Genomic DNA, 22,736 nt, shown 5'->3' on the forward strand with positions numbered 1-22,736 from the left:
TTGGGGTAGACACATCTATGACTGTGTTAAAGAAGGCTTAAGAAAATATAAGGAAGATGGCATAAGGACTATTGATGGATGCATGTTTGCTCTTTTGGTAAGTTAAGCCATATCACTTGTTATACCTAGATTTGCTTGAATGGTAGTGCTAATTTGCTCATGTGTTTTTGTGGCAGATACTTTACTTGCATACGAACAAACACGGGGACCTTAGGGAATATTCTGGTGGCGTTGAACCATGGACTAAGGAATGGACTATTGCTGAGCTTAGAGAAGTAGTAAAGGAAGAACAAGTTCGGAAATCGGTATAGATACATATGTACAAGTATTTAATTTTTTTACTATGAACCTACGCTTGAGAATTAATTAATAGTGTTAATAGGGTCTAATTCGGAAGATTGATGAGTTATGAAAATCCAAGAGGGAAAAGGGCAACGTCGATAAACCACAAAAGAGAACACATGATAAGCGACGGGGTGCACAAGTTAGACCTTGGACTAAGGAGCGAACAAGAAAAAGGCCGAAAAAAATTGTTGCCGAGTCAGATGAGGAAAAATCTCTCACCGAGACTGATGTTAGCGATAAAGAATTATGTCATCGAGAGAACCCAGGCTCAACATCCTCAGATAAAATTAATGTTCCATTGTCTCGAGATCGAGTGTTGAATGCCACCAAAAACCGGCAGGAATGGCAAGTTTAAATGACATTTTACTTTAGAATTGATTTTATATTCCTTCCTTTTGTGGCTAGATTTGTATGAGTGCAATTATTCATTATATTATATAATAATTGAATGAATTGGTGTGTATAGTCTTGATCTCCAATAAGTTTTCGATGCTAGCATTGAAAAGTAAGTGCATTTACTAATGAATATGTACACTAGTATTGGAATGAATATGTCTTATTTGTATCATTTTGGATGTGTTTCAGCAATTAAATGTGTAACGTTGTGTAATTTTAGATGTATTTAAGTAAGTCCTATTATAATGAGTTAAATGACTTAGTGTGTGTAGACATGAGCTCCAAGAAGAAGTTGTTGCTGATTGTGGAGCACCTAGTCCCGTGAGCAATGAAAAACACCATGTTGTCATCGCTAGTATTAAAAAGTAAGCACGTTTACTTATTATCGCTGTTATAATTTACCTATGCGATATGTATAATAGTATTGAAATGAGTAAATGTTATTTGTATGAATTTGGATGTGTTTCAACAATTATTTGTATGCTATTTTGTAAATTTAGATGTGTTTAAGTAACTCCATTTCTGTTATATTATACTGACATGAAGTACATAGTGTGTGTAGTCATGAGCTCCAAGAAGAAGTTGTTGCTGATTGTGGAGCACCTAGCCCCGTGAGCAACGAAGAGCACTATGTTGTCAATGAATCGAGTGTAAAGTAAGTACATGTACCAATTATTGTTGTTTCAATCTAGGGATACAATATGTACACTAGTATTTAAGCGGTTGTAATGTGCATTTCTTTGGATTGGCTGTCCATCTTTTATTTAGGGAGTGCAGGACATCAAAGTGTTTAGATATGGTTGTGTATTTCGGACCCCACGAAAGCGTGAATAATATGAAAAGCGACGAGGTTGATCATGGAATACCCTAAGATGATGCTGAAGAGTGCAATAGACTTTCCTCGAAACCAACATCTGTCAATAACACTCCACCAACGCCTGCTCCAGTTATAATCCCACCGAATTTTGATGAAGATGCAAAAGAGAAGGTGTACAAATGGGTAATAGATGACAGAAATCCATTGGATGAAGTTTTCGTGTGGTACCAAACACATTATACGTTGGACCTAACATGAAGAGATCTGAAAACATTAAGAAGGAGGGAATGGGTCGATGGTCGGGTAAAAAATCAACAAATAATAGCTATGTATGTATAATTTTAACCTACTTTTATTATCTCTTTTCGTTTTGCCCTTTATGCTTTTATGCATGTGCAGGTGATAGAATGCATGTGTGCACTCTTTAATGAGCTCCCAGCCAAGAGGTTTCAAGAAGAATTCTACTGCATTAATCCAATGATATTGGTATGATGAACACATATCAATGTTACTTTTTACTTATTTTTACACCGATACACTTAGTAATAAACTAATACGGATTAAATGTGTACAGGGTCGTGTTATGACACCTATGAATGTTGAAAAATTTGAGGACAAATACAACTCAGAGTATGCGGGGTTAGCAGAATGTTGGAGAAACAAGATCCGTCTGTTCAACAAGGTAGAGGCAGCCAAGAGACATATGGTATATGTTCAAAAATATTAGATCCAACAAGTATAAAGTTTTTTTGTGCATCCCTTTGTATCTTTGTAAGAGTATCGAAAAATAAAATTTGAGTATGATGCAGTTCTTTGTACCCATCTACCTGGATAATCACTGGTGATTGTATGCTTTTCATCCAAAAAGTGTGACATTATTTACTCTTAACTCCCTATTTAGACCCCCTCTTACCGATCATAGGGTGAAAGCGGATGAATATGCGGTAAGTATAAACACAGTCGATACAAATTTCAATCATGTCTAATTAAGATCAATAACCAATTGCATCTGACTAATTTTGGTATGTCCTCTTATATACAGGTCAAGCTTATTGACGAGTTGGCCCAACTCACTTTTTCATGGTACAAAGTCCAGGACGAGGGCATAGGAAAGCCCCTTTATGTGGATGTTCCGATTCAACCAAACAAGTATGGTTCAATGTGATGTCTTATTTTATTGGGTATCAACACCAAATTAACTTGATGCATATTTGCTTTTCTCTTGATTGATAGTTATGACTGCGGAGTTTTTGTCATTAAATTCATGGACTCATGGGATCCAGAAACTCTTGATATGGATGATTATGTTGTGCCAGTTTGGACAACGGTAGGCCATAAATCCATTTAGAACAATGTTTCTAATATTTTTATGATATTATTGTTTGGTGACATTGAACATTAATGCATGCAGAAAGACATGGCTATAATGAGGAGGAAGTACCTACTAGACATCGTGCTTGATCCGTGGAATGGTTATCTGAATACCGTGGAGGTTGTTGTCCATGCCCCTTTTACGCCGTGCGCCTCAAAGGAATAAAAGAAAAGAGTTGAGAGATCCTTGGACTGCGCCAAACACTACTGAGCTAACAAGAAGAGCAGAAGAGGAACCATGCAGGAGGGCCAATAGGAGAAAAAGGAAAACATAGCACTGTGCAAATAAAATTAACTATTAAAATGGACATATTTTGCTCATTAATCTAGGATATCATCTCTTTAATTTTTCGTGTTGTTAGGAGACTCAATTAGCCTTAGTTATTTTCCTGTGTTTATCTTTTGTGTTAATTGTTCATGCGTTGTGGATACAGCAATTAAAATATATGCAAATTAATAACTAGGTGTCCGTTTTACTTAAACATTTTGGATCAGTAAGGCTAAAAAAAAATTATCTTGTACTATTTGATAGAATTTTGGATGTGTTCTAAAAAAATTTTCAGTTCGATTGTACTATTTTGTATGTGTAATAAACTTACGACATAAACTAATTTCAACTATTATCTAAAACTACCAACCAATAACATCAATAAAAAAACTAAGATGAATAAATATTAATGTTCAAACAAGTAATAAAATTATTTTGGATGTGTTTTAAAAATCTTGTGTATATAATATCATATTATTAGATGTGTTATAATTGAAAAATAAGAACACGATTTTTATGACTATACCAGCTACATCTTCTCTCTTAAACTCTAGATTATTTTTTTTTGCTTCTTTACTCAAAATACTTTATTTTGTAACAGTTCAAATAAGTAACGAAAAAAACCCAACTAATAATTTACATAATAAATATTAGATACATTTTATCGAATCAAAAATCAAAAGATTAATTGTATTCTGTACGTTTATATTTAAAAACTAGAATTTAACGATTTTGAAAACGTTTATATTTAAAAAATAGTAATTTTACGATTTTGGATGTGTTTTAAAAATATCTTGTATATAATATCATACTATTAGATGTGTTATAATTGAAAAATAAAAACACAATTTTTATGACCATACTAGCTACATCTTCTCTCTTAAACTCTAGATTTTTTTTTTTGCTTCTTTACTCAAAATACTCTAAAGGACTTGTCACGTGATTTTTTTAGTTCCACAATTTATTAGTCATTTAATTGAGGAAGTAAGTATTTTTACAGTTCCATTCAGATTTAATTAGTTATTAAAATGGATATATTATGCTCCTTAATCGAGGATGTCATTTTTTATGTTGTTAGGAGACTCAATTAAGCTTAATTATTTTGCTATGTGTATCTTTTATATAATTGTTCATTCACTGTGCATACACTTGGTTATGCCAGGTAAAATTTTTTTCCAACCGCTAACTAGATTGACTTGTAACACATCCAAAATCATATCCCTTCTTTTAAATTGGTTCCTGAACACATCTAAAACTCATTCATTTGAACCGATGAACCTAACCTTTGCAACTGCTAAGTAATATAACATAAGTATGGTCCTCCATATTAATTAAACAAATTACCACTCCAAAAATGAGAAACATACCTACCCTTTTATGACACATCAGAAATGATATTTTTGTTCTACAAAAAAAAAAAAAGAATTAGAACACATCGAAAATTCATAAATAGAAATAAAATTGTCAAAAAATAAAAAAAAAGACCAGGATGCACCCTAATATGTAAGTGGGATTTGGAATATGTAGATGTTGGAGCTGCTATTGCATGTGTTATCCTTTAGTCAATATTCCTATAAGAATGCGCCTACAAACAAATACAACAAACTAATGTCAACAAAATATGGATGAATACAACTTAATATATAAATAAAAAGTCATCTGATGCAAAAATCTTACATGAATAGAAGGGTTCTGGAACGAATTCAACAATGTTGTAAATCCCACCGAGCTTAAGGAATTCATTTGCGTATTTTTGGCATGATGAAAATGTTAAGGGATACAAAAAAAGGTGTTGTCGGTGAAACAGTCTTCTTCAATAGGAGCAAAATCCTTCATCTATACATCAATGATATTTAAATTATAAAATACAAAACTTATAACATACTCTCTAGCAATAAACACTAAAATAAAGCTTAGGGTGTTTGCTAGCAGTAATGCGTCTCTCGGTGGCCTTGTTTAAATGTTTGTCTCCTTCAACAGCTGCAACTTCCTATGCATATGAGAATATCTTAAATTCAACAGGCTCAACACATGAAAAATATAACCAGAGCAAGATAATTGTCTAAACCATGGCCGTCATAGCTAACCTTTGTATGTTTACTACTAGCTCGACGTTTCTTAGTACCATTCTTAATTTTCCGGTCCAAATCCGCCTCGAGTCTCTTGAAGCTTGGACGCCCCCTAGGTACCACATGAGGAGGGCTTCGCAAAGCATTTAATCCATCAGGACACTCACTTGTGCGTACGCTTTTTGAATGTTTTGCCCGATGTTCGCTAAGTGCCACTTTAGCACTCACAAAAGCGGAACGCAATATATCAGCCTCCTCCTTGTCATGCACAAAGTCCTGGGCCACATTGTAGAAGTCAACACACAGTCCCCTAAATATATTCATGCTTTCATCAGAGCGCTGTGATTCGTGACTACTTCTAATTTGGGTGTGCTTACGATAAACATTCTTGCTCCACTGAGATAGTATATACGATGAGTTCACCTTGTCAACCCTACAATGGGATAAAACCGATAGGACGTGGCAACAGAGGATACCATATGACTCAAACCTGAAGCAGTTGCACCTAACCTGGTGCGAAATAGGACAAAACACAACTTCATACTTGCTGTAAACAGACATCCCCTTAATAATCTTCTGTTGAGTCACTTCATAGAAGTATTGGTTGTCCTTCACTACCCTTGAAGATAGGTTGCAGTCGCACTTTTTGATAAATTTGGTTTGAACATCACGAAATATGCAGTTGGTGTACACATGTTGGAACTGCTTCTCAATAGGAGAGTTCGATACACATGGGATCAGGCCCCTATTGTCTACTGCATCGCATTCCAACTCCTGTTATTCCTTATCTGCAAGACAATTGTCATACTGGTGCACAAATTGAATTAAACTGCTCCTACACGTTAGGTACTTATCAAAGAAAGCATGCATGCTCTCGCTCCATTGTGTACTCCTCATGCCAGCCCAAAATTCGTGCTCTAGAAAAACAGGGACCCATATATTGCGAATATGATAGATATTTGCATTTTGAAAGACATGTATGCTTTTTAAATAGTCACCTATGTTGTGTCACTAAACATGCATGAAAGGATATCTAGCTTAAGTTCATTTATTTTACAAAATCTGGTCAACACTTAAAACGAAAAATAAACAGACCAATCAAGTTTTGGATGTGTATTCATACCATTAAGCCAGTTGTTGTCATGGAGGGTGTACTCTTCAATGAAGTCATACCATGAACTTTCAAATGATTCTTGCGAACGAGACTCCCAAATAATCCCATGCATTGTAGCTTTGATTTCCTCATATCGGCTCAACTTTCCAAGTTTATGGGGTATCTTCCTCGTGATGTGCCAAATGCACAATCTATGCCTAGTGTTTGGCATGACATTTCGAATGGCCGTTGCCATGGCCCCGCATTGGTCAGTTAAGATTCCATCTAGTGTTTTTCCCATACATTTTATAAATGTTTGCATGAGCCATTCAAAGAACTCAGTCTCTTCATTCCCCAATAAAGCACACCCGAAAAGACATGACCGTCCGTGCTGATTAACACCCATAAATGCTGCAACTGGCATCTCGTACCTATAAAAAATCAACACGTGGGGCAATCAGTGAGCTTGTAAATGAATGAATCCTTAAAAAAATAAACCAAGAAAAAGAAGTTACTTGTTGAGCTTGTATGTGGTGTCAAATGACACCACGTCACTAAAATACTTGTAAGCAGCTCTTGATCGAGCATGCGCCCAAAATGCATGCTTGAGACTATTGTCACCATAGACACAAATGTCGTAAAAGAAATTCGGGTTCTGCTCTTTCATCCTGGTAAAATAGTCCAGCATCTCTTGCGCATCAGTATCATCTCCATTGATTCGGAGTTTACCAGATATATAATTTCTAACATTCTTCTCAAGAAATTTCAGATTAGAACGACCACCGGCTTCTTCAGCAAGCGCCTGAAAAGTCTTCGAAGGTCGTATACCAACCTGGTCGTTGCGCTCAATGACATCCTTAACGTGCATGGAGAGTTCTCTGTTTTTCTTAAACATCCATGACAAACTGGGATCACACCGATGCGTGTGAGCTAATTCTACCTTCGACAATCTCCATTTTCTAAGCTCTGTGTCAAATTTCACATAGATGCGAGCTTTACAGTGTACAGATGAGACTGTGTTTGACCTTTGGGTTACCGGATTCTTCTTTGTTCGGTATCCATCTCTATTGCACTGTATGGATTGATTAATGGGTGTCCTTCCATTCTTGTCAAAGTTAGTGTTTCTTATATGAGGCTCGAATCCCACTTTATTGACATAGTTGTAGTAAAATTGGCGTGCTTCTTCAAGAGTTCCAAATAGCATCCCCACTTTTGGAATCTCCTCATCAGAAATGGTGGGATGAATTAAGACCTAAAAAAACAAAACATACTAACAAGGATTGTGGCAAAAAAATGACAAAATAATACGTGCATACATATATATATTTATAGTGCCGTTGCTCGGATATTTGGATGTGTTCACATGAAAATATATATATTAAAATATAACCTATAATTAGCATGCAAGTAAAAAAGTCGGCCATAAATATCAGAAGAATAAATTAAGACATTATCAAAAATTTCAAATGAAAAAATGTTAACAAACCTCAGTTGTGCACTCAGTTTCTATAGCAGAATTGCTTGAACTATCACAACTATTTATATTGTCCATATCAATATGGGTATCAAATGAGTGAATTTCTTCTGACGACGACTGCGTTTTCAAGTCTATCACAAATGCCATGTTGATGTCTAAGATTATAAATAAAATAATAGTCACTATAATATAAGAAAAAAATTATAATTAATTAAAATATATGCAAATTAATAACTAGGTGTCCATTTTAGTTAAACATTTTGGATCAGTAAGACCAAAAAAAAATTATCTTGTGTTATTTGATAGAGTTTTGGATGTGTTCTAAAAATGTTTTTAGTTCGATTGTACTATTTTGTATGTGTAATAAACTTACGACATAAACTAATTTCAACCATTATCTAAAATACCAACCAATAACATCAATAAAAACAAAATTAAGATGAATAAATACTAATGCTCAAACAAGTAATAAAAATTCCAACTAATACTATGATAATATATGTTAGATATTTTTTATAAATAATAAAAAACTTAAATTAATTGTTGATTGTAATAATTTTGAAACCGTTAATGTTTAAATAAGTAACAAAAAATATCCAACTAATAATTTATATAATAAATATTAGATGCATCTTATCGAATCAAAAATCAAAAGATTAATTGTATTCTGTACGTTTATATTTAAAAACTAGAATTTAACAATTTTGAAAACGTTTATATTTAAAAACTAGAATTTTACGATTTTGGATGTGTTTTAAAAATATTTTGTATATAATATCATACTATTAGATGTGTTATAATTGAAAAATAAAAACACAATTTTTATGACCATACCAACTACATCTTCTCTCTTAAACTCTAGATTTTTTTTTTGCTTCTTTACTCAAAATACTTTATTTGTAACAATTCTATTGATAAAATCAAATAAAATCAAACTTGTTCCAATTAAATAAGAATGAAGTTTGTATGTTTATTTTTAACTATAATTAAAAATAATGAACATGATATTTCATAACATTAATTAAGCACAGGTGGTGTAAAAGGTGGTGTTACCTTTCACCAATGAAAATGAGAGGGTACTTCAGCTGGAAGGTGGTGAATTGGTGATACCTTTCACCGATGAAAACTGAGAGGAGGCTTCAGCTGAAAAGATTTCTGTTTCGTTTGAAATTCACTAATGCAGTGTGAGTGTTACCTAAAAAAAGGAATAATCCGCTATATTTGTTATGTGAAGTTACACAGTCTACGTCAAAGTCCCGATAACTACCTATAAAGTGTACAAGTAGTTAAAAAAATTTTGATTTTAATATTTAAATTAAATTAATTTATAGATGTGTATCTAAAAAATAGGAGAGTGTTTTAATAAAAAAATAATTAAATATTATTAAAAACTAATTAATATTGTATAAGTAGCATTTTTCTTTGTGGTATTTCCATTTATCGTGACTTTCATTGTACCCCAACGTTTATGCTCACCTTCGGTCAATAATTGTTACTACATAGAAAGGTTATTAAGAACCTAATGGGAAAAGACAGGAAAAGCCAACGACTGGAATAAAGGAAATTCACATAATTTAAACTTGATTATAAAGAAGTGGCTTTCAAGAAACCTGTTGAGTGTTGTCATTTGATTTACAACTCTTATATTTGTTTCTTTTTATTAAAAATATATCATAACATGCATTTTTTTTCTTTCATATATATATATATATATATATATATATATATATATATATCATCGGTCAAAGTTGCTGCAATATGTACTCCTCTACTTATTGCCATTTTCAATAGAGGTAGAAATATACCAGATAGTTTATTTGCCCCTAATTGACATATCTTAGATATGTTTAGATCTATTAAGATATAAATAAATATATAAATAATTTTGTATAGTTAAAAAATTATTAAATTTTATAAATTTATTATATTTTATTATAAATGATTCTATATATTTTAAATACTTTAAGTTCAAAATTTTGATATAAATAATTTTAATTTTAAATATATTTTTTTGTCTTTGATATTTGTGATTTTTTTAAAAATATTTTTAACATTTAGTTTCATTTAATTTTGTCTTTAACATTTTCGATTTGTATCAAAATTACTCCTAAACGTTAATTTCATATACAATTTTAGGGATAAAATTGAAAACTTTTTAAAATAATTTTGACACAAATTAAAAAACGTTAGAAACAAAATTAAATGAATCGAAAATATTAGAAACAAAACTAACAAAATTAAATATTAAAAAATATTTAAAAAAATATAAACATTAAAGATAAAAATATATATTTTATTTTTTTAATATTTAAAAAAATCTGTCAAGTCTTTGAACAAACTTTAAACTAGATCAGACTCAATAAAAATCAAACTCAAAAATATTTTATGACCAATTAATTACATTACAATCCTAATTCTCCTCCTAATTCCCAGGTTGGATCTATTCTTTTTACTCAATCCGATGAAAGTCCCATTTCTTCAATGTGGAAGCCCTAAGTCCTTCTAAGTAGGCTGGAAGTGAGTCAAGCTAGCTCATGAGCTAGCTCGAGCTCGACTCGTTAATAGTTCGATAAGCTAAGCTCGTGAGCTAGTGAGCCAAGCTTGAACTTGAAATTGAGCTCATAAATTAAATGAGCCGAGCTTGAGCTTGGATAAGCTCAGCTCATTAGCTCGTGAGCTGACTCGATTATATATATATGCATTTAATCTATACTTTTAATATTATATATATACATATGAAATAGTACTATATATATATATATATATATATGATCTTAATTATTTAAAATTTTATATTTAGTTTTTACATATAATTTTGATGTAGGACTTAAATAAAAAATTTATAATTTAATGATAGATAACAATATATAAAATTGATCTTTTTAAATATTTTATAAAATATATAAGTTATAATTTATTGATATAGAATTATAGATTATGTATTTATGTTTCTATTATTTGAGCCAGCTCGTGAGCTCGAACCAGCTCGTGAACTTTCAGTGAGCCGAACTTGAGCTTAAGAAATAGGCTCGATTATTAATGAGCCAAGTCGTGAGCCAAGCTCAATTTTTGTTAGCCGAGCTTGAGCTTGGTTTAGCTCGGCTCAACTCGGCTCACTTCCAGCCCTACTTCTAAGCACTAAGCAGCGCACTTTCCATCCCCCATTTCTCACTCAATTTTTTTCTTGGCCGAAAAAAAAAAAGATGGGTAATGCTAGAGAGACAAAAAATACAGCTAGAATTTGCCTTATTTAGCATTCATTAATTGTCGCAACAATTAATAAATGTTAAATAAAGCAAATTATGGCTATTTTTAGCTAATTTTTTTTTGTTATCAAATATTTTCGTAAGATAAATATCAAATTGTGATGCTGAAGATATATTTATATAACTAGTAGGTTGGCTATGGAGATAAGGAATAGTAGAAAAATTAGATTTTTAAGAAAACACATAGTTACAATGTGAAAAGTTGAAAGATTTTTATTTTAGACTTTTATCATCAGATTCAAACAAAAAAGAATTTGTAATACGAAATTGTAAATTTTGGAATAAATTTTAATGAGTAAAATTTTTGATGGAGGTGAGAGCTCCACCAATAGAAGTTGAAGCTCTTCAACTAATTTTTTAGTGTCTTGCACTTGATTACCTTATCAAAAGGAGCGCATAATAAAAAAGTGTAAAAATTTAATAAAGATAGTATATATTTTACTAATAAGTTTTTTGTGCAAGTATTGCAGTAAACAGGAATTTTGACAAAGATATAACTAATTACAGTTTTATCAAAAGAATTTGAAAAGGATTAATTTTTTTCTCATGTTGAATTGTTTATCTGGTTTGGTCTTGTTAAATAAGTTAATATTAAAAATTAATTCAGTATATTAAAAATTGTTGAACAAATTGATATTGTATATGTACCTTGTAAAAAAGATGTTAAAATAATACAACGCTTTTTTTTATTTATAAATTTATTTGGTAGATATGATGTGTTCAAATAGTTAATATCGGATGATTATAAAATACACCAGGCATCATAAAACAACATTTTAAAAGTTGAATAAGGGTGTCAATGAAAAAAAAAAGCACACAAAAAATGGTTGGTTAATTGTTTTTTTGTTATTTGAAATATTTGGTTGAGTAAAAATAATAGCATATTTGGTTGATTCAACTTGAATTAAATTTAAATATATAATGACTGAAGTGGGACTTGAACTCACCCACTTTGAAGAGGACAGACGGCTCAACTATCCTAATTATTTTAGTTTTATAACTAACGACTTGACTAGTGCGAGGTCACTCAAGTTGCATATTTTTTGAGCAAAAATAGATATTATTATTATACTAAATGATTATTATTATTATTCATTATAATATTATATATGTATTTTTGTAAATATGTATATTAAACATAAAATTGAAAGCCATTTTAATTTTACCACTAATAAAGTAGTTGAAGTAAAAGAAACAACCTTTTTAGTTACTGTGTTAATTCCAAAATATCCTTAATTATTTATAATTAAATGTTTGAATTTCAAATAAAAATCACCAATTGAAGTTATAAAAAAGATTTAATAAAAAGTACATTTTTTTTACTGTTATTATTGAATTATGCTAGGTAAGAGTGTCTTTTAATTCTTAATTTAATAAAATGAATACAACGGGTATAGTTAGGAGAAAAATTCATTATCTCTTGTCTTTTGGAAATAATGGCAAGTGCACTACTGAGTGTGAGTTGTAGAAAACACACATATGCGGTTCTAGTGGGTAAGTGGATTATTTAATAAAAATGTTTGAAAGATTATAGAAAATTAGCTCAAATTAATTTAAGGTTATTTTATTTTATATTATTTAATTACTACTAAAATAATTAAATAACATTAAATGTAATGAATATATAATTTATTATAATTTTATTTTTTAATACTTTCGTGACCCAAATAATTACGGATAAAATAATAAATTCTCAAATAAATCTTCTCAATTTGAAAGGACTTGAAAATTGAAGTTATTAAGGAATTTGAAAAGAGAGCTCACAAAAACCTCAAAAACCTTTAATTTGTTCTCTAAATAATAAAACTCATAAATGGAATTTAATCCTCCAAAATCTTCAAAACTCAATAATTAAAACTAAACTCGTGAATACATCCTAGGGTGATTGAGCAGAAATTAAATAGTCTTTCTTAACCAAATATTTCATTTATTGAGATATTTATTAAAATTGAGATTAGTAGCTTAACTTAATTCCAAAAATTAATTTATAAGGTGAATGATGTCACACTTATATATTTAGAGATTTTATTTTTAAAAGATGTGAAATTTGTAATATATTTTCTTTACGTATAGAAATAATTAAATAATACACTTTGATACTTCAATAGAATTAAAATTTAGTAGGTTTAACTCAAATTCAAAAATTAACTCAGAATAAAAAATATCTCATACTTATAAACCATTTAGAGACGTTATCCTTAAAAAATGTGAAATTTATAATAATATTTTATAAATCAATAAATATTAATTATTTTATTTGATGATGGATATATATGTCAATGAATTATAGATTCTTATATATAATCATATACCATAGACCACCTTAAAGAAAAAATTCAATAGCCTGAAATGAAAAAAGAAATCACTTTAATGAGATTATACTATATAAACAATTGTTTTCCATTAGAGGTTAAATTAGTTTAATATGATGTAAAATAAATAAACAATGAAAAAAAATAAATATAAAATAGAGAAATATAAATATGCTCTTATCTCACAATATAAGTAGTTTATCTATTTACTAATATTATAAATATTATAGTCTGAAATCATAGAGAGATAAAGAGAGAATTTATCAGAGTGTATAAAGAGTAAAATATTATCGTAAAAGAAAGAGAAAGGAATATTTTTATTGCTGTTGTATCTTCTTTCTGCATCAGGTCATGCCTATTTATAGGCATACAAATTAAAAAATTGATATTTAGTTTCATTTATTTCATTTTATATTGAGAAACTGAATTCTCATCCTGGGAAGAGTGAACTGCCCATTAAATAGGCATCCACATCTCCAGACTTATCTTAACACTCCCTCTTGGATGACCATTTAGGAATATGCCTCGTTAAAACCTTACTAAAGAAAAATCCAGTGGGAAAAAACTTCAGTGAAGGAAAAATAGTACAATATCCTTTGTGATGGGAACTGCCACATGAAAAACCTTGCCAAGAAAAACCCAATGGGAAAAAAACCTAACCAAGGAAAAAAGAGTACAGTCTTCCCCTCTTGTCGACATCATTTAATGTCTCGAAATCGGCACATCCCAATCTCATGTATCAATCTTTCAAAGGAGGATTTTGGGAGTGACTTTGTAAATAAATCTGCCAGATTATTACTTGAGCGGATCTATTGGATATCAATTGTCCCTTGATTTTGAAGATCATGAGTGAAGAAGAATTTGGGAGAAATATGCTTTGTTCTATCACCTTTGATGTATCTGCCTCTAAGTTGAGCAATGCATGCTGTATTATCTTCAAACAGGACAGTTGGAGCTATCTTATGATCAATCAGCCCACATGATGACAGAATATATTGAATCAGACTCCTCAGCCAAAAACACTCGCGACTAGCTTCATGAATCGCTAGTATTTCAGCATGATTAGAGGATGTTGCTGCTATCGCCTGTTTTGTGGACCTCCATGATATAGCTGTACCACCATATGTGAACAGGTATCCAGTTTGAGATCTCCCTTTATGTGGATCAGACAAGTAGCCAGCATCTGCATAGCCAACTAGTTGTGACTTGGATCCATAGGGATAAAACAATCCCATATCAACTGTTCCATGAAGATATCGAAAGATTTGTTTGATTCCACTCCAATGTCTTCTGGTTGGAGAGGAACTATATCTTGCTAGTAAATTCACAGCAAATGATATATCTGGTCGTGTATTATTAGCAAGATACATTAGCGCATATGGTACTTCAGGACCAAGGATATCTTCATTCTCTTCTTTAGGACGAAATTGATCTTTCTCCACATCCAAAGATCTTACGATCATTGGGGTACTCAAGGGACGTGACTTATCCATATAAAATCTTTTCAAGATCTTCTCTGTGTATGTTGTTTGATGAATAAATGTTCCATTTTTATATGCTCGATCTGCAGGCCGAGACAAAATTTAGTCCTTCTAAGATCTTTTATCTCAAACTCTTCTTTTAGAGTTTTTATAATTGTTGGAATCTCTTCAGGAGTCCCAATGATATTTAAATCATCAACGTACACAACAATTATAATGAATCTAGATGTAGATTTCTTTATAAAAATGCATGGACAGATATCATCATTCTTGAATCCATTTTTGGCCAGATACTTAGTAAGACGATTATACCACATTCGTCTAAATTGCTTCAGACCATATAAAGATCTTTGCAATTTGACTGAGTATAACCCTTGCGAATATTCATTGGATGGTTTAGATATCTTTAGTCCTTCAGGGTCTTTCATATAGATATCCCGATCTAATGAGCCGTATAAATAGGCTGTTACCACATCCATTAAATGCATATGCAATTTATGATATGAAGATAAACTGACCAAATAATGCAATGTTATCGCATCCACTACAGGGGAATACGTTTCTTCATAATCTATACTAGGCATTTGTGAAAAACCTTGTGCCACAAGTCGAGCTTTGAAGCGCACAACTTCATTTTTCTCATTTCGTTTTCTCATAAATACCCATCGGTATCCAACAGGTTTTACATCTTCAGGTGTACGGACTACAGGTCCAAAGACTTCACGTTTCGCAAGTGAGTCTAATTTAGCCTTCATGACTTCTTCCTATTTTGGCCAATCATTTCTTTGTCGACATTCTTCGACTGATCTTGGCTCAAGATCCTTACTTTCATGCATGATACCACATTATATGCAAATATTTCATTGACAATTGTCTTATTTCGATCCCATTTCTTTTCTGTAAAGACATAATTTATCGAGATCTCGTCATTTTCACAATTTTCAAGTACTTGAACGTCTTCTAGCGTTAAAACTATATCAGAATTTTGGACAACTGCAGGTGTCTCTACTATGTCTTTTTCAACAGGAATCGTATTTACCTCTTTTCTTTTTCGAGGATTTTTGTCTTTGGAACCGATAGGCCTGCCACGCTTCTGGCGTGAATTTGCTTCAGTGGCTACTTGTCCTACTGGGACATCAATTTGAACTGGGGCATTTTCCGCTGGTATATAAGATTTAGTTATCCTCTTTGTATCGGAAAATGCATCAGGCAATTCATTTGCTATTCTTTGCAAATGTATAATCTTTTGAACTTCTAGTTCACATTGCCCTGATCGAGGATCTAAATGCATCAACGATGATGCATTCCAATTAAGTTCCTTTTCAAGAAGCTTATTCTCTCCCCCTAATATTAGAAATTTTGATTCATCAAAATGATAATCCACAAACCGGGCTTTAGATACATCTTCAGTTTGTATCTCAAGATACCTCACTATAGAGGGAGAATCATATCCAACATATATCCCTAATTTTCTTTGGGGTCCCATTTTGGTGGGATTAGGTGGTGTAATGGGAACATATATCGCACACCCAAATATTCTTAAATGGGAAACATTTGGCTGCTGGTCAAATGCTAATTGCATAGGAGAGAACTGATGGTAACTCGTTGGCCTCAAACGAATAAGTGCTGCGGCATGTAAAATAGCATGCCCCAAACCGAGGTTGGGAGATTCGTTCTCATAAGTAAGGGTCTAACAATTAATTGGAGACGTTTAATAAGTGATTCTGCTAACCCATTTTGTGTGTGAACATAAGCTACTGGATGTTCAACACTTATTTCATTAGCCATACAATAAGCATAAAAGGCTTGGGAAGTAAATTCACCAGCATTATCAAGACGAATTGCTTTGATTGGATTTTCTGAAAATTGTGCTTTTAACCGAATAATTTGAGCCAGTAATCTCGCAAACACCAGGTTGCGAGAAGATAATAAGCACACATGTGACCATCTCGAAGATGCGTCTATTAGGACCATAAAATATCTAAAAGATCCACATGGTGGATGAATAGGTCCACATATATCACCTTGAATCCTTTATAGAAATTCAGGGGACTCAAATCCAAATATTTACTGGTAATGGCCTTAAAATTAACTTTCCTTGAGAACATGCAGCACAACAAAATTCACTAGATTTAAGAATCTTCTGGTTCTTTAGTGAATGTTCATGGGAGTTTTCAATAATTCTCCGCATCATGGTTATTCCCGGATGACCCAATCTATCATGCTAAGTTATGAATTCATTTGGGCTAGTAAACTTTTGGTTTACAGTGGCATGTGATTCAATTGCACTAATCTTGGTATAATATAACTCAGATGAAAGTGAGGGCAACTTTTCTAATATAACCTTTTTATTTGAATCATGAGTTGTGATACATAAGTACTCATGACTTCCCTCATTCATAGTCTCAATATAATATCCATTTCGGCGAATATCTTTAAAGCTCAACAAGTTTTTTTGAGACTTGGTAGACAATAGTATATTATTTATTATGAATTTTTTTTCCTCCGGAAAACAAAATTATAGCTCTTCCAGAGCCTTCAATCACATTTCCTGAGCCAATAATAGTATTAACACATTCTTCTTTTGGCACAAGATGGGTAAAATATATATCACTTTTGAGAATGGTGTGCGAACTTGCACTATCCGCAAGGCATACATCTTCATTATATATCATTGCCATTCTCTTCAAAGACAAATAATAATAAAATGAGTAATATGCACAGTCAAATTGAATACTTGATCGGAATTATTTTTCTAAGAAATACTGTACATAAAAATAATGTCATATACTAAAATTTTATTTTGACACATTTAATGATTTCAAAATTCATGAACATTAATATTTCATTATTTATGTACATTACATTTGAAACTTAAATACATAGAAAATAAAACTTAACAATAAGTTCTTTACATTATTTATTTACATAGATACTTAACAATCCCACATATCAAATTATTCCATCATTGATCAAATAACTAATATTTCCTTCAGGGTCCTCAAAGAAATCAGATACATCATAATGAGTGGTGGAGTTTTCAACAACATCATTTGAAACGAAATTCGTCTCCTTTTCTTTGTCGTCATTTTTCAAAGATGCTTGATAAAGATCGACTAGGTGCCTTGGGGTACGACAGGTACGCGACTAATGGCCCTTTCCACCACAACGGAAATACTTATCCTCTGTTAATTTATTTTGTCCAATATTTCTTTCTTTATCCCACTTCTGGTGAGATCTTCTCTTTTGAATATAATTCTTTTTCCTTCCATAATTTTTCTTGTTATTAAAACCTTGCCATTTACCTCTTCTGGGGTAATTTGTCGCATTTACTTCAGGAAATGGGGCGGCGCCAGCTGGGTGATGCTCGGTTTTTTTGTAGGGTATAGAATTTCCTCAATTGAATGAATTCTCGTTGCAAGTATAGTTCTACACCAACAAACAATCCTCCCAATAAAAAAATTTGGTTGTCACAAATAACAAACCCCAATGAAAATTAACCGCAGTATTTAGACTCCGGGTCATCTCACAAGGAATTACAATGAAGTGGTCAATTATTGGCTATGAGGAACAAAGGGGGTTTGATTGATAAGGGGCAAGAAAGTAAAGGGGCAAGAATTAAATGACAAAAAGAATAAATCAAGCAAGTAACTAAAGAAATCAAGTAATAAAGAGAGACATTCATGGCAAGGTTTGAGATCATAGGCTTTCTATCCTAGTCATTAATCATAACAATACTTAACAAGAATTTATCTTATTTCGTCATCCCCAATGTTGGAAGAAGGTGTGAGTTATCTTCCATTAGAGAAAGTCAAACAAGACTAGTTAATCTCAAGTAAAAAATCCTAATCAACTCACTAATTGAATTAGCAAGAGATTAGAGTCATTGAAAATGATATTAACTAACAATTCTAGATCACCAATCTAAATTGGGTATTAATGACTCAAGATTGCCCAATTACTCTTCCTAAGCCAAGAATGCTCAAAATCTACTCTAAAGTCCAACCAAGCATTTTGTCAAACACTTGGAAGGCATAAAAGGAAAGCATAGTAAAAATACAAGAAAAATAAATCTACCAACTACCAATTGCAAGGAAAGTAAATCAACAACTCAAATTATCAATAAAAGAACATCAAACATTAAATTTCATTAAACGTAAACAAAATCCAACATGAGTATTCATAAACATAAAAAAGAAATAAAAGTAAAATTGACAAGAGAACTAAGAAGAATAGAGTAGTAGAAATAAGAAATTGTAAAGGAAACAAGATGAATTCAAGAAATCATGCCTAGATCTAAGATGCAAATACCCTAGGAACCCTAATTCTAGAGAGAAGAGGGAGCTTCTCTCTCTAGAAACTATACTACATGATGCCAAAACTACAAACAATTGCTCCTCCCTTTCCCAAGCTTGAATTCTGCATGAAATAGCATCAGAAATGAGTTGGATTGGGCCCAAAATGAGTTACAAATCGCTGGCCATGATTTCACTTTAGTGAATCACACTGATCCATCGATGCGTACGCGTATAGTGCACGTATGCGCCCCTAGACGCAGAGCAACTATGGTAAATTTTATATCATTTTGAAGCCCCGGATGTTAGCTTTCTAACACAACTAGAACCGCCTCATTTAGACCTCTGTAGCTCAAGTTATGGTCGATTGAGTGCGAAGAGGTTGGGCTTGACAGCTTTGCGGTTCCTTCATTTCTTCATGAGTTCTCCCGCTTTGCATGCTTTTCTCCTCACTTCTTCCATCTAATACTTGCCTTATGAACCTGAAATCACTCAACAAACATATCAAGGCATCGAATGGAATTAAAGTGAATTGAATTTAGCTATTTTAAGGCCTAAAAAGCATGTTTTCACACTTAAGCACAAATTCAGGGAGAATTGCAAAACCACGCTATTTCATTGAATGAATGTGAGAAAAATTGATAAAATCCCTCAAATTAAGCCCAAGATAAACCATAAAATTGGGGTTTATCACTGGGCGCGCTTCATGATTTTTCAAGAGCAACTCATTGTTGCGTTCAGCAACAAAAAGGTAAGAAATTAACTCAGAATATTTTTTAAACCCTTTTTCTTGATACTGTTGCTGCAGGAGCACATTCGAGGCATGGAAGGTTGAGAAAATTTTCTCCAACATATCATGATCAGTTATCTTTTTCCCACATAATTTCATTCGTGAGGTGATTCGAAACATTGCAGAATTATATTCATTTATAGATTTAAAATCCTGTAGACGCAAGTGCATCCATGATGATTAGATTTTTGACGGTTTAGAATTTCACTAATGAATTCTCATTGCAAGTATAGTTTCTAAACCAACAAATAATCCTTTCATACAAAAGATTGTTTGTCACAAGTACAAACCCCTAAAATTATAAACCGAAGTATTTAAACCTCGGATCGTTCTCCCTAGGAATTGCAATAAAGTGTTCTTATCATTGGTTATGAAGTATGTTTGGGGTTTTTGGGATAAGGAACAAGAATTATAAATTGCAAGAGAAATAAACTAACAACTAAGAAAGCTCTTGGCAAGGTATGAGAACTAGAAATCCCATCCTAGTTGTCCTTATCAATTGTGATGAGAATAGTTCATTGCTCCCACTTAGTTAACCTCTAACCATGGAGAAAAGTAAAGTGGATGAATCAACTTGATTCCACAAGTCCTAGCCAACTCCTAAGGAAAGACTAGCTTTAGTGGCATTCAAGCCAATTAGCAATCTCTAATTATCAATCAACAAAAGAGTTTGATAACTCAAGCGTCACTAACTACTCAACCAAAGCCAAGAGGAACAAAATCTAACTAATAGCTAGAAGAGGCATTTCAACAAACACATAGTAGAAAATAAAAGTAAACAACATGAATTGTAAGAATTAAAGAGATATCTAACTATAAAGGCAAGAGATCAATAATAGGAAATCAAAACAATTATGAAACAACAAAGAACTTACCAATTGCATTGAAGAAGAAATGTAGATCTACAAAAGAAAGTTCATAAACTACAACTAACAATACAAATGAATTACAAGAGAAGAAGAATTCTACAACTACAAGGGAACAATTAAGGAAGAAAAAAGGAAAATTAAGAGAGAAGAAGAAGAAGTAGATCTAGATCTAAACCTAATCCTAATTCTAGATAGAAGAGAGAGCTTCTCTCTCTAGAAACTAACTAAAAGCATGTGAAAACTAAACTAAAACTAACTAAGTGTCTAAGTGTGTCATCCTCCTTCAATTCTTGGGTTAAATAGCATAAGAAATGAGTTGGATTGGACCCAAAATGCACCAAAAATTGCTGGCCATGAGTTGCACTTAAGTGAGTCACGTGCAACATCGGCGCGTACGCGTACAGTGCACGTGCGCGCCCCTAAACGCGATGCAACTATGGCAAATTTTATATTATTTTCAAATCCCGGATGTTAGCTTTCCAACGCAACTGGAACCGCCTCATTTGGACCTCTGTAGCTCAAGTTATGATCTGATTAAGTGCGAAGAGGTCGGGCTTGACAGCTTTGCGATTCCTTCATTTCTTCATGAGTTCTCAATTTCTACATGCTTTTCCTTCATTCCCTTGATCCAATCTTTGTCTCCTAAACCTGAAATCACCTAACAAACATATCAAGGCACCTAATGGAATCAAGGTGAATTAAATTTAGCTATTTTAAGACAAAAAAAATATGTTTTCACTCTTAAACACAATTAAAGGAAAAATTACAAAACCATGCTATTTCATTGAATTCATGGGAAAAAAGTTGATAAAACCCTCTAAATTCAACACAAGATAAACCCTAAAAATGAGGGTTTATTAGTCCATTCATATCAGGCTTGAGGAAGTATCACCGTTTTTTAATGATTGTACCTTTCTTCAAGGTCTTTCCAAAGATCTGCAGGATCTTTTAATGTGAGATATTCATTTTTCAATCATTCGTTAATATGACGACGAAGAAAAATCATGGCTTTAGCTTTATCCTTCTGGGATGCATTATTTTCAGCTTTAATGGTATCTCCAAGATCCATTGAATTCAAGATGGGAGAGCTTCGACATAATAAAAAAAATTTGTTACCTGAGTCTTCCTAAAAATTTGATCAGAGTCTTGTGCTGATAACATGTTGTAAAATAAATAAATAATGAAGAGAAATAAATATAAAATAGAGAAATATAAATATGCTCTTATCTCACTATAATATAAGTAGTTTATCTATTTACTAATATTATAAATATTATAGTTTGAAATCACAAAGAGATAAAAGAGAGAATTTATTAGAGTGTATAAAGAGTAAAATATTATAGTAAGAGAAAGAGAAGAGAATATCTTTATTGCTGTCATATCTTCTTTCTGCATCAGGTCATGCCTATTTATAGGCGTACAACAGCATTGATATTTGGTTTCATTTATTTCATTTATTTCATTTTATATTGAGAAACTAAATTCTCATCCTGGAAAGAGTGAACTGCCCATTAAATGAGTATCCACATCACCAAACTTATCTTAATATAATAAATATTTTTTTATAGATAAAAATTCTCTTTTCTCTTCTAGTAGTAAAGAAACAATCCTCAGTAGAAGATTGTAGTCGTCATCTTTATTTTGATAACGTGACCTTTTGCATTTTCTTTTCTTTCTTAATTCTTCACCTTTTCTTCTTTCTCTTTTCTCTCTTTCTCCCACCTTCTCCTTCGTCCCATTTCTCCCTTCCCTTCCAACTCCTAATTTATAAGTATTTACCTGTTCTTTCATCTCTTCGTCCTTTTCCACCTCTCTTCTCCTCCCCCTTTCCATCGTTTTCTTTCTGTTCCTTTCCCTTTTTCTTATTTCTTTCTTTTAATTTTTGTA

The 22,736-nt window shown here is 32.1% G+C and overlaps 1 protein-coding gene across 1 annotated transcript; it reads right to left on the reverse strand.

The window, feature by feature from the left end:
• Positions 1-5,085: 5,085 nt before the first annotated feature.
• Positions 5,086-7,983, reverse strand: LOC107646093 (protein FAR-RED IMPAIRED RESPONSE 1-like). The gene is made up of 5 exons (XM_088502504.1): positions 7,846-7,983; positions 6,875-7,611; positions 6,390-6,790; positions 5,285-6,021; positions 5,086-5,187 (listed from the first exon to the last, which is right to left on the reverse strand). Exons 1-5 carry the CDS (start codon positions 7,981-7,983, stop codon positions 5,086-5,088), a joined length of 2,115 nt encoding a protein of 704 aa, XP_088358630.1.
• Positions 7,984-22,736: the final 14,753 nt, after the last annotated feature.

The sequence above is a fragment of the Arachis ipaensis genome, chromosome B1, assembly GCF_059453495.1.
Source record: "Arachis ipaensis isolate K30076 ecotype BB chromosome B1, ASM5945349v1, whole genome shotgun sequence".
Taxonomy (NCBI): domain Eukaryota; kingdom Viridiplantae; phylum Streptophyta; class Magnoliopsida; order Fabales; family Fabaceae; genus Arachis; species Arachis ipaensis.

Bases quoted from the DNA above. Each gene is read 5' to 3' on its own strand.
- LOC107646093 (XM_088502504.1), bottom strand. From the start codon at position 7,983: ATGGCATTTGTGATAGACTTGAAAACGCAGTCGTCGTCAGAAGAAATT. The intron at 7,612-7,845 runs GTTTGTTAACAT...TTGTTTTTTTAG, and splicing joins AAACTGAGTGCACAACTGAG to GTCTTAATTCATCCCACCAT. The intron at 5,188-5,284 runs GTTAGCTATGAC...TCATATGCATAG, and splicing joins CTAGTAGTAAACATACAAAG to GAAGTTGCAGCTGTTGAAGG.